Raw genomic sequence first — 19577 nt, forward strand, 5'->3', positions numbered from 1 at the left:
GATTCTACCATGGCAGGCTATGTCAAGATTCTACCATGGCAGGCTATGTCAAGATTCTACCATGGCAGACAATGTCAAGATTCTACCATGGCAGGCTATGTCAAGATTCTACCATGGCAGGCAATGTCAAGATTCTACCATGGCAGGCTATGTCAAGATTCTACCATGGCAGGCTATGTCAAGCTTCTACCATGGCAGGCTCAAAAACTGTTTTGGCCTTACCCTTCTCATGATTGCTATGGCCTCAGTGGAGAGAAAGCGAGGATATCGGACCTCATCATTCACAATGCTGTCAAACACTTCCTCTTCATCATCTCCTGGGAAGGGGGACTGAAAACAAAAAGAGTTAACTTTGTAAATACACAAGTATTTATTGTTTCTATTGTTGCCTTCATAAAACTTTTGCATCTACTGGGATCTCAATTAATGAAACTATTAACTGTGTTACCAGTTTGATGTGGCTACTGGGATCTCAATTAATGAAACTATCAACTATGTTACCAGTCTGATGTTGCTACTGGGATCTCAATTTCATGAAACTATCAACTGTGATACCAGTTTGATGTTGCTACTGGGATCTCAATTAATGAAACTATGAACTGTGATACCAGTTTTATGTTGCTAATGGGATCTCAATTTCATGAAACTATGAACTGTGATACCAGTTTGATGTGGCTACCAGGATCTCAATTAATGAAACTATCAACTATGTTACCAGTCTGATGTTGCTACTGGGATCTCAATTTCATGAAACTATCAACTGTGATACCAGTTTGATGTTGCTACTGGGATCTCAATTAATGAAACTATCAACTGTGATACCAGTTTGATGTTGCTACTGGGATCTCAATTTCATGAAACTATCAACTATGATACCAGTTTGATGATGCTACTGGGATCTCAATTTCATGAAACTATCAACTGTGATACCAGTTTGATGTGGCTACCGGGATCTCAATTAATAAACTATCAACTGTGATACCAGTATGATGTGGCTATGTTCACAGTATATTTATTTATGTAATTTGTGAAATCCAGCCCCATCCGTCTTTTCTATCTGATGGAGGGCTAGTTAAAATAAAATTAACTATGGGTACAAACTCTCATTAAATATCAACTTGAACCACTGAATTACCTCCTCAGAGGCTGCTTCAGAACTAAAAGCTGAAAAGCCTGTAGCTCACTTCAATATGGGTGGTGGTGGTCATCTATGTGTTTTATATCCACTAATCCAATAAAAATTTAGGGTTGGCAGGGTCTTTAAACAGTTCTGCCAAACCCCACCATATATTTCTGCATCAGTCTTACAAAGAATTCTGAAGACAAAGATTTTTGTCAGACTGTTCTAATAACTGTTTATTTCTGGGATAAGGTCAAGGTCAAACAAAACCAGCATGAAACTCACTTCTCCAACCAACATTTCAAATATAAGGACTCCGAGTCCCCACCAGTCCACGGCCCGGGTGTACGATGGCTCTGTCAGTACTTCAGGGGCCAGAAATTCTGGGGTACCACAAAATGTGCTGGTCCTGTCACCAAAACCCATGCCCTCCTTACACAGCCCAAAGTCTGCAATCTTCAGGTAGCCTTCTGAATCCAGTAGCAAGTTGTCTAACTTGAGATCTCTGAAAGAGAGAAAATAAGGGGTAAGATATTCCAACAACAGTGTCCAGCTTCCTAAAAGAAACATAAAAGAAAACAATTACAAACCAAAGAAATGTGCACATAAATTATAAATGCCCTGCCAGTGTCAATAAAGACAAACCTCAAAGCAGAAAATCAGACAACAGCCTTGCTTACTCTCCTTCCATTATCTATAAAGTATAACAATCCTATATATTTATTTTTTATTTCATTTAAAATTAAAATATTGCAAAAATGTAGGGATGGAACAGTTTGTTAAAAAAACATAAGAAAATGATTTAATTGCATGTCTGGCAAATGAATTTCTGACAAAAAGTCTCAGAAAAGCTGGGAAATTTATACATCAATACAATTTCACTTCAATAAAATGTAATTACACCACATCTTCTATACCTTCCAATTATTTGTAAATGAAGGAACAGCAAATTTAAACTTATTTAGTACCCTGAAACCTCTCAAGACCAAAACCCTAGTAAACCAAAATCAACCAAATCATCTTTCTTGTTTTAGTTTTTGTTCTTTCATTAAATACTTTAAATCAGTAAAACAAACTCTTTCCACTCTGAATACAAAAGTTTTAGTCACAAGTGTCAGTTTTACACTAAAATGAACCGAAATAAAATAAAATCCCAAACATGTATGGAATGAAATTATAATTGTCACATATATCTATTTTAATACATGCCACTTACGTTTCTTCAACAAATTAAAATGTGTCTGACAGGACACCTGATCACATCTTGAATGGTACTGACACTCCCAAAACCAAATTTATAATCTGCTTTGGAGGGATTTTGGTTTTTTGAGGCTTCACTTTACATAAAGTAAAACTTTTGTAAAAAGTTAGTCATACTTATTCTGTATCATAAATAACTAGTTCTCATACAAGGTAAACCTCACCTATATACAATATTATGTTCATGCAGGTACTGAAGGCCAAGAACAACACAGCCTGCATAGAAGACAGTTCGTGGTTCTGTGAACACGTCACTGTGGATATGCATCATCAAGTCTCCTCCACATGCGTACTCCATCACAAATACCACATGCTCCTGGAACACAAATCTTTCATTTAAAATGTTGATAAAATCCAAAATCTCCAGACTTCCATGACCAAACACTCATCTACACAATTAGCATGAATGGCACATTACATACCTGCCCTGTGTTTAAAAGACATCCATGTTGGCACAATTAGCATGAATAGACCAGCCCTGTGTTTAAAAGTCATCAATGTTGGCACAAATTGGGCATGGATGGCACATCATACACCTGCCCTGTGTTTAAAAGTCATCCATGTAGGCACAAATTGGGCATGAATGGCACATTACACACCTGCCCTGTGTTTAAAAGCCATCCATGTAGGCACAAATTGGGCATGGATGGCACATCATACACCTGCCCTGTGTTTAAAAGTCATCAATGTTGGCACAAAGTGGGCATGGATGGCACATCATACACTTGCCCTGTGTTTAAAAGTCATCCATGTAGGCACAAGTTGGGCATGGATGGCACATCATAGACCTGCCCTGTGTTTAAAAGTCATCCATGTAGGCACAAGCAGGGCATGGATGACTTGAGATTTTATCAAGCAATGGGACTTACTGATGTTGACATTTGATCAAGGCATGCTGTCTAATGTTACAGTGCAGAAACCATTATTTTCTTATTAGATTTATTATGGTTGTGATCTCTGTCCTCAATTTATCAAGCCTATATGTTTCCTTTACTATGTACAAGCCATCCACAATGTTTTGTCAAATAACTTGCTGAACAAAAGTCATTTTGCTAAACCCATTTTTCTTACAACCATGATGACTATAACCTTTTGACCCCAAAATTGACATACTGCTTATTTACACCAAGTGCAACCTATCTGCAAAGTTTGATCCAATTAAGTGATGTTTAATCAATTATTAAGAGTGGAAAATATTTTCTTCTTTCACTTACAGTTGACCCTGACACAAGACCTTTTGACCTCAAATCAAAAGACTTCTTAAAACCCTATGTGCAAGCTTTCCACAAAGTTTAGTCCAAATATGTGGTGTAGAACTTGTATGCTGAAACCAATGTTCCTCTTTCAGTCAGGGAGACCTTGATCTCTGACCTTCTGATCCTAAAATCAATAGGGTTCTTCCTTACCCCAAGGGCAAGACATCCAAATGGTTTGTTAATTGCAGCTGGTGGAAAAGTATAGTTATTGTGCAAAAACAAAATTGATAACAGATGGATGGAATACACAAGAACATTGTAAAAGCTCTATCCTACGGCAATAAGCATGAAGACAAAATGGGCAAATAACTCTAACAACATAAGGTCTAAGTGGGCCTGATATTGTGGTCACCTTTCTTTCTTAACAGCTGACCGTTTCAATAAGCAGGCTTATGAAATGTAACAAACTAGGCAAACTTCCAAACTTAACATCATGCTTATATTACCCATTTTGGTATATCCTGATTAAAACTTGTTCTGACAATAATTGCATAATTAATATTCAGTCTCTTCTTCATCCAAGATCTTGATACTTGATCTAAGGAGATAACAGACAAACCAAGTCAATCTGATGCTAGATCTAAGGAGCTAACAGACAAACCAAGCCAATCAGATGCTAGATCTAAGGAGATAACAGACAAACCAAGCCAATCAGATGCTAGATCTAAGGAGATAACAGACAAACCAAGCCAATCAGATGCTAGATCTAAGGAGATAACAGACAAACCAAGCCAATCAGATGCAGGGTATCTCATTAATATGGCCTATATCTGAAACCTGATAAAAAATCATAAACATCCAAGAGTGACGACAAAATGAGCCAATCTTAAGCAAGCCACCTCATTGTGGATCCAGTTAAATTTTGATAGCGTCCAAGATGCTGGTGAAATCACCCGTATTATAATTTTGATAAAAATTAGATTAGAATTATGGCTACTAGAATGGCAATGAATAAAAGCCAAACTGATGCAAAAGCAAACTGATAATATGTATGGAGATCTTGCATGGAGTCATTGTCCAAGAACTGCATACAATCACATGACCTCCACAGCAACCAACTCAGCCAATCAGATGCAAAAGCAAACTGATAGTATGTATGGAGACCTCTCATGGAGTCATTGTCCAAGAACTTTATACATTCACCTGACCTTCACTGTAACCAACTCAGCCAATCAGATGCAAAAGCAAACTGATAATATGTATGGAGATCTCTCATGGAGTCGTTGTCCAAGAACTGTATACAGTCACATGACCTCCATAGTAACCAACTCAGCCAATTAGATGCAAAAGCAAACTAATAATATGCATGGAGAGATCTCATGGAATCACTGTCCAAGAACTTTATAGTCACATGACCTCCATAGTAACCAACTCAGCCAATCACATGTAAGATGACCTCACTAATATGTACAGCTCTCACTCATCACTAAAACATCTGAGGTCTTCATGATTCAAGAATATATTCTTAATTTCAACAAATCCAAAAAATCAAGTACCCACAAACATGTATTTCTCATCCAAACCATGATATCTGATAACCATACAAAATATAGTCCTTCACAGTATGGTGAAATTAAAGATTTACAAAACTTAATGATGCCAGAATATTGCGATTTATAGTAATTTACAGTACACTGTAATCACCAAATCTAGACATTGAGCTTAATTAGGTATTCCATTGTTAAATGCTAGAAATCAGGCACCAAGTCCAATTAAATATTTATTCTGCAGATTTAACATCTTTGTTATAAAATTGTAGGTGTCTACTGAGTCCCAATTACAAATTCCAGATCTGACACTACCACCACAAAAAATATTTACAAAATATTTTTCCAACTTACGTCTGTCTGGAAACAAGCAAACAGGTTTACAAGGAATGGATGGCGCATGGCATTTATAACTTCAAATATCCTTTTCTCCGACATCAGACTTTCCACCTCATCTCTTGCCATTATGTCACCTTTCTTTAAAGCTTTCAGTGCAAAATATTCGCCTGTACTTCTGTACTGGGACAAAATGACCTGAAACAGAAGAATTCTCATGGAATGCTACTTATATTTGTGTTAAAGTGGGTATCTTTTGTAATGGGATGGTTTAAATATTTGCATTGTGGTGGGAGGAACATGGTCAGGTGCACTTATCATTTTTGATTGAAACTAGAAATGTGTTCATGGAACCTTAAAGCTGCCCTAATGAAAATGCTAACCAAAGTGTAATGTACGGAAAAATACATATCCTAGTTGGCATTACAGTGTTACTGAATCCCTCATTTGAAATATTTTCCCCAGAATTCATAAAATGTCCTTAAATGCAACAAAGACAACATCCTATCCTTAATTTCCACCTACTGTCTTTCTGTCACTTGCACTGGGTAAGAATTTTATGTGTATCTCATTACACTTCAAAATTGGGAAGGAAGTAGCTCTTATATTACCATACAGCAGGTTACTTTCATTAAAAAATGTTTGAATTTTTTTTCTCTTCAAACTTCAGCGACTTAGAATTTAGTGATTGCATATACAGGAAGACCTTTATTTTAGAGGTGAAAACCATCCATATCATCCTTCACCAATAATCATCATTCTGTGTACATTCACCAGCACAAAACATTATAGAGGTCAGGTTAAAACAGCTTTCTCAGCCATTTAAAGTGGAAAAAATAAATGGAAACAAATCATGCATGTAGATGATGTCAATAAACTGATAAATCAATCTGTTTCATTAAAACAGTGAATTGTCAATCTGAGATATCATTTTAAAAACTGCAAAATTGTGATAAGTCAATCTGATTTTTGTTGTTGTTGTTGTTGTAGGGTTTAATGCCATTTTTCAGCATAAGATAGGCAATACATGGCGGCCAGTATAACTGGTGGAGGAAGAACCCTGGAAAACCCTGGGAAGAACCACCGACCCACGATAAGCTACTGGTAGGCTTTCTCACGTACCCACGTTAGCCAAGCCTGAGACTCGAACTCACGCAGAAAGAGTTGAGATGGCAGTGATCTGTAACGGTGAGCGCTTTATACCACTCAGCCACTCTCGGCCCCCAAAAGTCAATCTGAGATGTCATGAAAAAAGTAAGTTACAACTCAATATTAGTCTTCATGGATACAAAAAATTAAAGAACATACAAAACTGTGACTACAATCATTCATTAAATATTCAACTAAGACTCAATACATGTCAACTGATAATTTTAAACGTTAAATGAATCAGAGTCATTTTCTCACCTTTCCAAAGTGTCCTCTTCCTAGTACACTAATCGGCCTAAAATCTTGCATGCTAACAGGCTGATTACTGAAACTAAAAGAAAGGAAAACAATTTACAATAGCTGACAATTTTTCAGATGCATGTTTTATATAAAAGAATGGCTAAATATATAATTTTCATTCTAGTTAAACAATTTCTGAACATTATAGAAACAAAATTTTCAATCAGATATTTCAGTTCTTCTGCAAATTAAAACTTTTTTCGGCATGTAACCTTGCAGTACACTGCAGTACATTTAAGGCTGAAAATCTATTAAATCTGAAAACTAATGAGGTTTTAGTTTTTGCACAAACTTCTGAAATACTGACAGATCTAAAAGTACAAGTTGGCCAAAGATATCTCACATGCCTGATATAAGTCGAATATACTTAAGTTAAAGTGGGTCTAATATAGCTCACACATCTGATATCAGTCTAATACATACTGAAGACCAAGTTGGCCTAATACAGCTCACACATCTGATATCAGTCTAATACATACTGAGGACCAAGTGGGCCTAATACAACTCACACATCTGATATCAGTCTAATACATACTGAGGACCAAGTGGGCCTAATAGAACTCACACATCTGATATCAGTCTAATACATGCTGAGGACCAAGTGGGCCTAATACAGCTCACACATCTGATATCAGTCTAATACATACTGAGGACCAAGTAGGCCTAATACAGCTCATACATCTGATATCAGTCTAATACATGCTGAGGACCAAGTGGGCCTAATACAGCTCACACATCTGATATCAGTCTAATACATACTAAGGACCAAGTAGGCCTAATACAGCTCACACATCTGATATCAGTCTAATACATACTGAGGACCAAGTAGGCCTAATACAGCTCACACATCTGATATCAGTCTAATACATACTGAGGACCAAGTGGGCCTAATAGAGCTCACACATCTGATATCAGTCTAATACATACTGAGGACCAAGTGGGCCTAATAGAGCTCACACATCTGATATCAGTCTAATACATACTGAGGACCAAGTGGGCCTAATAGAGCTCGCACATCTGATATCAGTGTAATACATATTGAGGACCAAGTGGGCCTAATATAACTCACACATCTGATATCAGTCTAATACATACTGAGGACCAAACAGGCCTAATACAGCTCACACATCTGATATCAGTCTAATACATACTGAGGACCATGTGGGCCTAATATAGCTCACACATATGATATCAGTCTAATACATGCTGAGGACCATGTGAGCCTAATATAGCTCACACATCTGATATCAGTTTAATACATACTGAGGACCATGTGGGCCTAATATAGCTCACACATCTGATATCAGTCTAATACATACTGAGGACCATGTGGGCCTAATATAGCCCACACATCTAATATCAATCTAATACATATTGAGGTCCAAATTGGTTTAATACAGCTCACACATCAGTCTAATTTATACTGAGGTTCAAGTCAGCCTAAGAGAGTTTGACATCAGTCTAATACAGATCATGAGGCTCATGTGGGCCCAAGATTGCTCATGAGACCAATATTGGCTTAACAGCCAAATGGAAAAGCAGATGGTCAAGAAATTTGGGTTAGTTACATCAGTCATATCAGACTGCAAGTCAGCATTCTTAGCATATGCCATACATTTTACAGGACTGATGCCATGAGGCTGTTCTCTATTTTTAGTAATGGTGGCCATTTGTAAAAGTCAATCTGCATAATTTATGCAATTCTGAAAGGTGCTGATGCAGACTGCGGAGCTGTTTTTGAGTTTTTTTTCTTTTTCTTCTACTATTCGCAGTAGCATCTTTCATATTTTATGGTAGATTGGCATCACTGGTACATTTTGTAATGTACCATGGCGTGGATGCCACCAACAAATTTGGTCGAGTTCTCTTTGAAATGTGGGCTTGTCAGTATTTGACACAGATTATCAATAAGCTCAAATGAACAAACATCTCGGTCAGCTTTACAATGTATAGAATAAATATCTGAAAACCAGAACTGAAGCCTGATCTGAAAATTAAAATGATTAAATGATTACTTATTCTTTAGCATCAGTCCTACACAGGATGCTGAAATTATTAATAAATGCACACATACTCTGGTTCTTTGATGCCTAGTGGCAGTATTTTTGGTGTTTCCTGTTTCATGGGTGGAAGTTTCGGGGCAGGCTGTTTTGGCTGCTGCTGTGGTGGCCTGTGATGATTGATGGGTGGTGATGGTGCTCGTGGTTTGCTGTGCATGGCAGGGGGAGGGGCATGGGATGATGAAAGGGGTCTGGCAGGAACAGAGTTGGTTGCTGTCTTCTTTTGGTGATCACTAATGCTTTCCAGGTCTATGATGTTCTCCTCTGGTAGGAAATTAAAAGAATTCAATGCCCTCTGAAAATGAACAAATAAATCAAGAACTTCAATAGAAATTCATAATATTACAACTGCTGCCCAATCACCACATCTAACCATGCTTTCAGAAGTTAGAAATAAATAAATAAATGAAAGAAATTTTTTAACACTTCAAAAACATGAAGTGCTGTATGCCAAAGCTTTTATTTAAGTTACTGGCTTTATGTTCAGTCAGAGTGATGCATCCAAGTTAAACTGTGTATTTTACTGACTGCTGTTTGAGTTTTTACTGTAAATGTATGTAATAATAAGTGTTTAATGTCACATCACCACAGATGCCAATTAAAACTCAAGTTCCAAAAATGTAAAAAAATAAAAAATTACACAAAATCTTAAGGACTGACTAAGTAAATAAAAAATCCATTATAAAAAAAGTCTTTCATACAATACAAAATCTGGCATGGCAGAATACATGTTACATTGCTCAATTTTCCACAATGGAAATTACCCTTGTCCACATAGGAAAATTCAATCTTACCATTAGATGGAAAGTTCTAGAAGTTCAGAACTGTAAAGAAGACAGACCTAGCCTGTCCCCCACATCACTGACCCCTTTAACTTGTTCTACATTAGTCCAGAACTGTAAAGAGAACAGACCTAGCCTGTCCCCCACATCACTGACCCCTGTGACTTGTTCTATACTAGTCGAGAACTGTAAAGAAGACAGAGCTAGCCTATCCCCCACATCAATGGCCCCTGTGACTTGTTCTATATTAGTCCAGAACTCTAAAGAAGACAGACCTAGCCTATCCCCCACATCACTGACCCCTGTGACTTGTTCTATACTAGTCCAGAACTGTAAAGAAGACAGACCTAGCCTATCCCTCACATCACTGACCCCTGTGACAGACCTAGCCTATCCCCCACATCAATGGCCCCTGTAACTTGTTCTATGCTAGTCCAGAACTGTAAAGAAGACAGACCTAGCCTATCCCCCACATCAATGGCCCCGTGACAGACCTAGCCTATCCCCCACATCAATGGCCCCTGTGACTTGTTCTATACTAGTCCAGAACTGTAAAGAAGACAGACCTAGCCTATCCCCCACATCATTGGACCCTGTGACAGAAGTAGCCTATCCCCAACATCAATGGCCCCTGTGACTTGTTCTATACTAGTCCAGAACTGTAAAGAAGACAGACCTAGCCTATCCCCCACATCATTGGCCCCTGTGACAGACCTAGATTATCCCCCACATTATTGGCCCCTGTGACAGACCTAGCCTATCCCCCACATCAATGGCCCCTGTGACAGACCTAGCCTAATAATAACACTGGACAACAAATTTTTACAAAAGTCATGTTACTGAAATAAAATTAGTCAATTCTTATCAATTTTTATGTGCTGAACGCGAATATGACAGTCAAATTGCAAAATTGGCTCTAGTTTTTTTGTAATCTGCAAGAAATTAATGTTTACATAACGAAATGCATTCCAATAGTAAAAGGTCAACTGTAATAGCCTACCTATAAAAAATCAAGTCATTGACTACATCTTAGATTTCTTCGCCTGTCTCTTGTACAGCTGTTCGGGAGCATCTCTGAGGAGTGTCCAGCAGTAGTCAGCCAGCATTGTAGTGGACCATTTTCCCTGGTATCTTTGTTCCATTGTTGCGATATCTTGATGAAAACGTTCGCCGTGTTCATCACTAACAATACCACAGTTGCTAGGAAAGAAATCCAAATGGGAATGAAGGAAGTGAATCTTTAGAGACATATTGCAGCCAAGTTTCTTATACTTCATCAACATGTCTTCTACTAGTTCCTTATAGTTTTCTGCCCTAACATTTCCGAGGAAGTTTGTAGAAACTAGGCGAAAAGCATTCCATGCTTGTTTCGCATCACCTTCCAGCAAGTTGTTGAACCGGTCATCTTTGAAAAGCTCTCGAATCTGAGGACCCACAAAAACTCCCTCTTTAATCTTTGCTTCGCTGAGTCGAGGGAATTTTTCATACAGGTATCGGAATGCTGGCAAAGTCCGGTCAATGGCTTTCACGAAGTTCTTCATCAAACCTAGTTTGATGTGAAGGGGTGGTAGCAAGATTTTCTGAGCCTCAACCAGAGCTGGGTGTTGGATATTCTTCTCTCCAGTGGCTACATTCTGCCTGTGAGTCCATTCCTTCCTCATGTAGTGCATTTCCCTTGCTCGGCTATCCCACTCGCATAAGAAACACATGTATTTTGTATATCCTTGCTGCAGTCTCATTAAAAGGGCAACTACCTTCAAATCACCACAGAGGTGCCAGCTGTACTTGTTATACTCAATGGAATTCAGTAGCTGCCTTAAGTTATTGTATGTCTCTTTCATGTGGACAGCATACGCTACTGGAATAGATGGAAGAATGTTTCCATTGTGCAAAAGCACAGCCTTGAGACTCAGTTTCGAAGAGTCCACAAATAGTCTCCATTCTTGTGGGTCATGAGTGATTTTTAAAGCATTCATGAGGCCCTCAATATCGGAACAGAATATCAGATTACTTTCCTTTCTGAAGAAAGGCTCCAATTGCTGGTGGCGCTTTCGATATGCAGTAATTGTGACATCTTCTTCTAGAAGATTCCATTGTTGGAGTCTTGATCCTAGCAATTCTGCCTTGTTCTTTGATAAGTCCAAATCACGAATCAGGTCATTTAGTTCTTCCTGTGTTATTCTGTGTGGGGTTGATGATGCACCACAGTGAAAATCTGGATCACTGCATGCTGATGGACCAGGAGAAGAACAGGTCGACTCACCTTTGTCTTCGTCAGATGAATCAAGAGAATATTCTGCTGGAGGTTCTGGAATAGGAAGTCCCTCACCATGTGGAACTGGTCTCAATGCAGACGGAATGTTTGGGTAGACTATTCTCGACTTCTTTCGCTTCGTTATTCCGCCGGAAAGAGGAGGAACCAAGCAGAAGTAACAGTCATTTAGGTGGTTGCTTGGCTCTCTCCACACCATTGGGACTGCAAACGGCATTGATGACCTTTTGCAATTCAACCACTGTGAAAGCTGTGTTGTACATGTAGCACAGCATATATGCGGAGCCCAAGGCTTGTCTTGGTCACCAACCTTGCATCCGAAGTAAAGATGATATGCCTTCTTCACTTGAGAATTGATACTTTTCTTCTGGTTGGCAAATGTCACTTCCCCACAAATATAGCAAAAATTGTCCGCGGTATTAACACACTTTCGAGGCATTACTGTTCTTTATTGTACATAAATGGATAAAATAATAAGTTTTATGTAACAGTAGCTTGAACTGTCTCGCACAACGTCTAAAATATTTTAAATGCTGAACCTATCTGATTGGGCTTTATATAGTACACTGCTTACGTCAGCTTCAGCAGCCGCCTGGCATTAGTATAATAGGCCTACACATGTATAGTACACTGCTGACGTCAACTTACTTCAGCAGCCGCATGGCATTAGTATTGCATTGCATCAGAAAATGATGCAATCAACTGTGGATGATGTGAGCATGATGGTATTATGCAATGTTACATCATTATTCCGGATGTTGCTGCAGTCCTACTGGAGAAATTTACACAGTGAAACATAGAAAATGAGGTATATGAATATCTTCAAAACGAGAGCCAATACAAATTTTTCACGGTTATATTCGTGTTCGGCACACCAAAATACTACAGATTAGGGCCTTTTCAAGTCAGTAATGATTTCACTGTTGACCAGTGTAATAAGAAGCCTAAGAATAAACTCCCTGTAGGAATGTCCATGACTGTTAAGTTGGTAGCAGCTTGGGCCACCTTTTGTGCCTCAACTATTGGAACCAAAGGAAATATGCCTTGCTCCGGTGTGCCAAAGACCAAATTTAGAAAGTGGAGAAAGTATTGTATGGTCATCAAAATGTAGCTTTCATAGCATAATCTAAATGATGAAGGATTTAGATAGCTCAGTGAGGTAACAACAGCTCAGACCTCAAAGGGTTTAATTTTATATATGAAAGGTCCCTCCCTGAAAGGGACTGATAAGCTCTCTTGATTGTAAGGACAATCCACCTAGAAATATAATGGGTACCAAAGTATCAGTACAGCCCTTAAGATATTTCTGTCCTTCCTGCTCCTTTTCAAAGTTGCCAAACTGTAAAGCCCTAACTGGGTACGAGTCCATCTTGATGATCCCAATCACTTATATGAAAGTGACTTGGGATCTCTACAGTGTGTGGCATTATCAAAGGAAGCTGCATGAAGTTTTGGCTAAAAGACCTGGTGGACAAAAGAGACAAATATATTTCTAATGGCTGTTGAATCGTAAACAACTTCTTTTTATAGACAGGACATGAAGCTGGCTCCTTTGTCTCAAAGATGCTAAGAAGTGAAAAGAAACGTTTGATGGGTATAGTTACCTAAAGAAGCTTCACCCAGTGGTTTATTGGAGGCTATATGAAAGGACCACAATATGCATGAAAGACTCCATCTGGGCATCAGTGAGTGAGACACTGTCTTTGCAGCTCAAAATACCTGACAAGATCAGAAACATGAGGCTCCGGACCCCAACGTCGGGCCTTTCTGAGAACTTGAACATGTTGGAAAAGGCTGCCCTATAGTCCTTAATAGTAGAAATCGTGCATTATGTCTCTTCAAACAGGAAAAGAAGTCAGCCAATGCAATCACAGGAGGACAGGTAGGATGAATGGATTTCCAACTGCACCAATTGCAAAAGATTCTCTTCTATGCATCAGAGTTCTTAGGCTACTGTCTGGCCTGCACAATGCAACTGGCAACTTGCATGAAAAACGTGTCAGGGAGGCTAGATTTGAGATGAGCCAAGCATGGAGGAGGGGAATAAAAAAGACCCATGTGCTGCAACAGCAGGTGCCCCATCTATGGGTGAGCCATAGTGGCTTAGTGGCTTGCATGCTAGACTCGTGACTGAAAGAGTGTGAGTTCGAATCCAAACATCAGACCTGTCTGAGTCAACTATAGTACAATGTCCTTGGGTAATGCACTTTACGCCAACTGATTTGGCACTAAATAAATGTAAAGCACTAAACCAAACCAAACCCTCCTCTTGGGCAATGTTCTGGGCTGGTCCCTCCAAACGGCCAAGAAGATCTCGGGGCAAGATGGGCTATAAAAATGAGCTGAGCCATGAAGGCATTCAATGCCCTCCCCTTGGAAATTGTTGTGGCATTTTAAGATAATGAAGAGAAGTCTAAATTTCACCACATAATATTAGTCAGTTGAAAAACAAAACAGATATTTTGAAAATATGTAGAAGAAAATTGGAGATCACCAAAAATTCTGTATATGAAAGGGAAGACAATTATCTACCCTAGAAAGGCCAGAAACATCCAAAATGAATGAATAACATTAGTTTGAGTAGTTACGCCCTTCCCTATTGCTAAAGATGGGCAACATCAAGGGCACTGCTGACAGAAGTAATAAAAAAATGCCTTACAACTCTATTATAATCTAATATGATTAACAATACAAAGGACTGAGGGTGCAAATATGAAAAATATGGAATCCCATATTTAATTGCCTGATGTGAGAAAAAGTGCCAACAAAAACAATATGGAATTCCATACCTAATTGCCTGTCATATATATATATATATATATATATATATATATATATATATATATATATATATATATATTTATTTAATTAATTTGTTATGATGATGCATATCATTCATGACATTACATAATGATGTAATTGTTATTTTAAAATAAAAGACATCAACTGTTTCTTTCAAAACATTTCGTGCCTGAAGAAGCATAAATGCAAAACTATTTGCACAGAACTTTCGGCATTTTTTTTTTTTTTTTAATCTCAATACTTAACACATTCTGATGATAGAAAAAGTGCAAACATTAACATCGTGGAATTCTGTACTTAACAGCAAGAACATGCCTTGATGTGAGAAAAATAAGGAATCCTGAACAAGCCAGAACACATCTTGATACAAGAAAAGGCAAAGTGCCAAAAAAGATGTCATCCAAAGGAAATAAAATGGCTACTGTGTATGGGGCTATATGGGAGACAGATGGGTCATTTTTCTAGTTTTGTGCTTCAAGAACATTCCATCTAATGGCAGGATGGAAATTTCCTTTATTGTCAAGGGTAAATTCCATCCCTAAAATCTAGGCAATGCAACAGTGACAAGTAATGTATCTGATATTAAAATTATAGCCCTTGCTTGCACCTCTGCTTATTTATATAAGGTCTGCATGATGCATCACCCTGTAAGTGGAAACAAAGCCTGTAAATAACTATCCAAGGAAATGGACCACACTTCAAAGGCCTATTTCAGCAAATAAAAAAGGAAAATATTGATAAATTTAATGAACCTCTGTGTTAGTATGTCATTCAACATAGAGATCAAACTGATATACATTCCTTATATGTATAAATTTCCATTTTATTCAAAATCAAACTTCAAGCATTGACCTGAATATTGAAAACAGTAGAAGAAATGCTCATTTCATTCACTTCTAACTCCAAATTAAAATTCAGTACAGGCTTGCTTCCAGAGAAAGTTTTGGTAAATCATGTGTTTGTTATGGGCAAACTTATGTTCACCTATCAGGGAGAAAGGCTGTTGAACAAAAGGCAAGCATTTTATTCCTATTGCCTTTGCATGATATAATATGACACTGTTTTTAAACACCAATCAAACAAACATGTATGGACCAGATGTCACACTGATACACAATCCACTATCTTGTTCATCACATACTGAATCGTAGATCAAGGCATACATGTCATTAAAATCCAAGCAAAGGATTTTCTCCTGCGTGTTCAAGTTTTAACTCCAGCAACTCTAATAGAAACTGTTAATTCTGATAAAACTATAATGCCCAAATACCCCAGCTACTTTCTTCAAATCCCAACCTCAGACACTGCTTCAAAAATGAATGTTTGTACCTGTATATCCCCTTCATTAGGCCTGGAATTAGGCTGGGAAACTGGAGACTGAGAGACATCGGAGGAATCTTTACTGACTGGCCTTTTCTCTGGAAACTCCACAAAGCTAATCTGGTGAATGGGAGGACCTCTGTCTGACGACAGGATACCTGCAAACATACCACAAGTATGAGCTGCATTCAAGAACCCGAGTATGTTCATGAAGTATGAATATGCTTCCACATATAAATATAAAAAAATGGCAGGACAGGAAATGGAAAAATGTACATGAATAGCAACACATGCCTCTTACACACCTCTAGTTGTGCTATCAGATAGATTTTGTACTTAACGCAGATGAAAATCAGATAGATTTTGTACTTAACACAGATGAAAATCAGGTTCTGTTTAATTGCTGGACTTTGCTAACTTGGTAGATGTACAGAGCAACTTCACTAAACTCACAGACTGTTTTCCTTGATGATGAGTAATCAACACTTGTCTGCAGAAAATAAGCGCTTAGTTAACAACATCAAGTAAACAGCTCTGTCAATCAGGATGTTTGAATTCAACAAAATACTAAATTCATATATCATGGACTGTTTACCTTCCAAGCCTCCATGAAATTATCTTCTCTGGAATAGTCAAATCTCCTATAAGGAGAAGTACTTAAAAATGAGATTTTCCAAAGATGGCTACCTAGGTGGCCATACTGGCATCAATTTCATAAGGACCAATTAGGTATCATAGATATCTCTTTGTGAAATACCCATGTCACAAAGAATATCTATTGTGAAATACCCATGTCACAAAGAATATCCATTGTGAACTACCCATGTCACAAAGAATATCCATTGTGAACTACCCATATCACAAAGAATATCCATTGTGAAATACCCATATGTCACAAAGAATATCCACTGTGAAATACCCATGTCACAAAGAATATCCATTGTGAAATACCCATGTCACAAAGAATATCCATTCAGAAGTTGCCATAACAAGATCTTTAAGATCATCACTACTGATGCAATATTGGGCACCTTTTAATTTAAAATAAACAAGACATCATATGAAGTCTTTAAATGAAAACCCATGTCACAAGAACCTTCCATTCAGAGCATGTAACCATAATAAGATTTTAAAGATGGCAGCCATATTGTATGCCAGATTTTGGACCAGCCAGATATGATAAAAACTCTTGAAGCAAAAATCTCCTGTAGCTGATGTCATTCTGAACTAGAGCAACAGGACTTGATGCCCATGTTGTATTGCAGGTCAGCACCGATTTTATTTTATACCAAGCAGACATAACTTTCAGTGAAAACCCCCTGAAGATATGACCACACATTCAGAAGGAGATGCAACAAGATTTTCATGGTGGCCATTGTGACAGCCAAATTCATTGTTAGATTAATACAATTCAGTGAAAGTCCCATTTAGATAAAATCAGTTGTTAAGGCTGAGTAGTAGGAAGATTTTTAAAATAGCTGCCATACTGGAATCTCTGAGGAACCATTTTCACTTGGGACCAACACCATAAAAGGCCCTTACGTGAAAATTCCATACTGACATGACCATCTATTCTGACAAAAATTGAAGGAAAGTTTCAAGCTGAATGTGAAAGAAGCCATATTGGATATTAATTTAGGACGAACCAAACACACAGAATCTTTCTGTACAAACTCGACATCAATATGACCATCCATTTAGTAGTAATGACTTTTAAGATGGCTACCGAAGTTCCCATGGAATCCATTTAAAATTAAATTGGGCCAAATCTTTTTGTAAATTTTTGAGGTACTGGTAGTTTAGGAGAAAAAGTGATAACTAGTGCTAATAGATGACAGATAAAAGGTCACTGCATAAGCTCTTCCGTCCGATGAAAGAGGAGCCAAACACCAGAGATTCATGTTACTTTTCATTTCTCTTTTTGATCTTCATGGTTCTACAAATCAGCTTCAGAAGCTTTTATCACTGTCCAGCCTTAGAAGCCAGATTATGCTGGGTGAAAGTCAGAGGCATTGAGTAATGTTCATACATCTGTAACTACCTTGATTAGCCACTACAGGTGAGACCTTACATAATATGAATGCAGTTCACTCACCTAATTCCTATATTCATCTAAAATACACATTAAACCTGTTAAGGGTAACAAGTCACAATATAAAATGAATAATTGTTAATATGGAAAGCTTTCCACTGAATAAGCATGTTCAAAACTACTTCCAACTGCACTAGTCATAAAGGACTACATACAGCATCTTCAAAACTACTTCCAATTACACTAGTCATAAAGGACTACATACAGCATCTTCAAAACTACTTCCAACTGCACTAGTCATAAAAGACTACATACAGCATCTTCAAAACTACTTCCAACTGCACTAGTCATAAAGGACTACATACAGCATCTTCAAAACTACTTCCAATTACACTAGTCATAAAGGACTACATACAGCATCTTCAAAACTACTTCCAATTACACTAGTCATAAAGGACTACATACAGCATCTTCAAAACTACTTCCAATTGCACTAGTCATAAAGGACTACATACAGCATCTTCAAAACTACTTTCAACTGCACTAGTCATAAAGGACTACATACAGCATCTTCAAAACTACTTACAATTACACTAGTCATAAAGGACTACATACAGCATCTTCAAAACTACTTCCAACTGCACTAGTCATAAAGGACTACATACAGCATCTTCAAAACTACTTCCAACTGCACTAGTCATAAAGGACTACATACAGCATCTTCAAAACTACTTCCAACTGCACTAGTCATAAAGGACTACATACAGCATCTTCAAAACTACTTCCAATTACACTAGTCATAAAGGACTACATACAGCATCTTCAAAACTACTTCCAACTGCACTAGTCATAAAGGACTACATACAGCATCTTCAAAACTACTTCCAACTGCACTAGTCATAAAGGACTACATACAGCATCTTCAAAACTACTTCCAATTACCCTAGTCATAAAGGACTACATACAGCATCTTCAAAACTACTTTCAACTGCACTAGTCATAAAGGACTACATACAGCATCTTCAAAACTACTTCCAATTACACTAGTCATAAAGGACTACATACAGCATCTTCAAAACTACTTTCAACTGCACTAGTCATAAAGGACTACATACAGCATCTTCAAAACTACTTCCAATTACACTAGTCATAAAGGACTACATACAGCATCTTCAAAACTACTTTCAACTGCACTAGTCATAAAGGACTACATACAGCATCTTCAAAACTACTTCCAATTACACCAGTCATAAAGGACTACATACAGCATCTTCAAAACTACTTTCAACTGTACTAGTCATAAAGGACTACATACAGCATCTTCAAAACTACTTCCAATTACACCAGTCATAAAGGACTACATACAGCATCTTCAAAACTACTTTCAACTGCACTAGTCAT

At 37.8% G+C, this 19577-nt stretch overlaps 1 protein-coding gene across 3 annotated transcripts in view; it reads right to left on the bottom strand.

Annotated features, from left to right (window-relative positions):
- Positions 1 to 19577, bottom strand: part of LOC149777695 (serine/threonine-protein kinase N2-like) — a 130690-nt gene that overhangs the window by 5334 nt on the left and 105779 nt on the right. For all 3 annotated transcript variants that reach the window (XM_089938745.1, XM_089938744.1, XM_089938746.1), the window contains exons 12-18: positions 16154 to 16302; positions 8983 to 9263; positions 6867 to 6939; positions 5478 to 5657; positions 2545 to 2696; positions 1406 to 1625; positions 223 to 330 (exon numbers count right to left, since the gene is read on the bottom strand). In XM_089938745.1, coding sequence (XP_089794871.1) covers positions 223 to 330; positions 1406 to 1625; positions 2545 to 2696; positions 5478 to 5657; positions 6867 to 6939; positions 8983 to 9263; positions 16154 to 16302 — 1163 coding nt within the window. The remainder of the gene's footprint in view (positions 1 to 222; positions 331 to 1405; positions 1626 to 2544; positions 2697 to 5477; positions 5658 to 6866; positions 6940 to 8982; positions 9264 to 16153; positions 16303 to 19577) is intronic.

The sequence above is a fragment of the Sinohyriopsis cumingii genome, chromosome 17 (assembly GCF_028554795.1).
Source record: "Sinohyriopsis cumingii isolate HCF-2022 chromosome 17, ASM2855479v2, whole genome shotgun sequence".
Classification (NCBI taxonomy): domain Eukaryota; kingdom Metazoa; phylum Mollusca; class Bivalvia; order Unionida; family Unionidae; genus Sinohyriopsis; species Sinohyriopsis cumingii.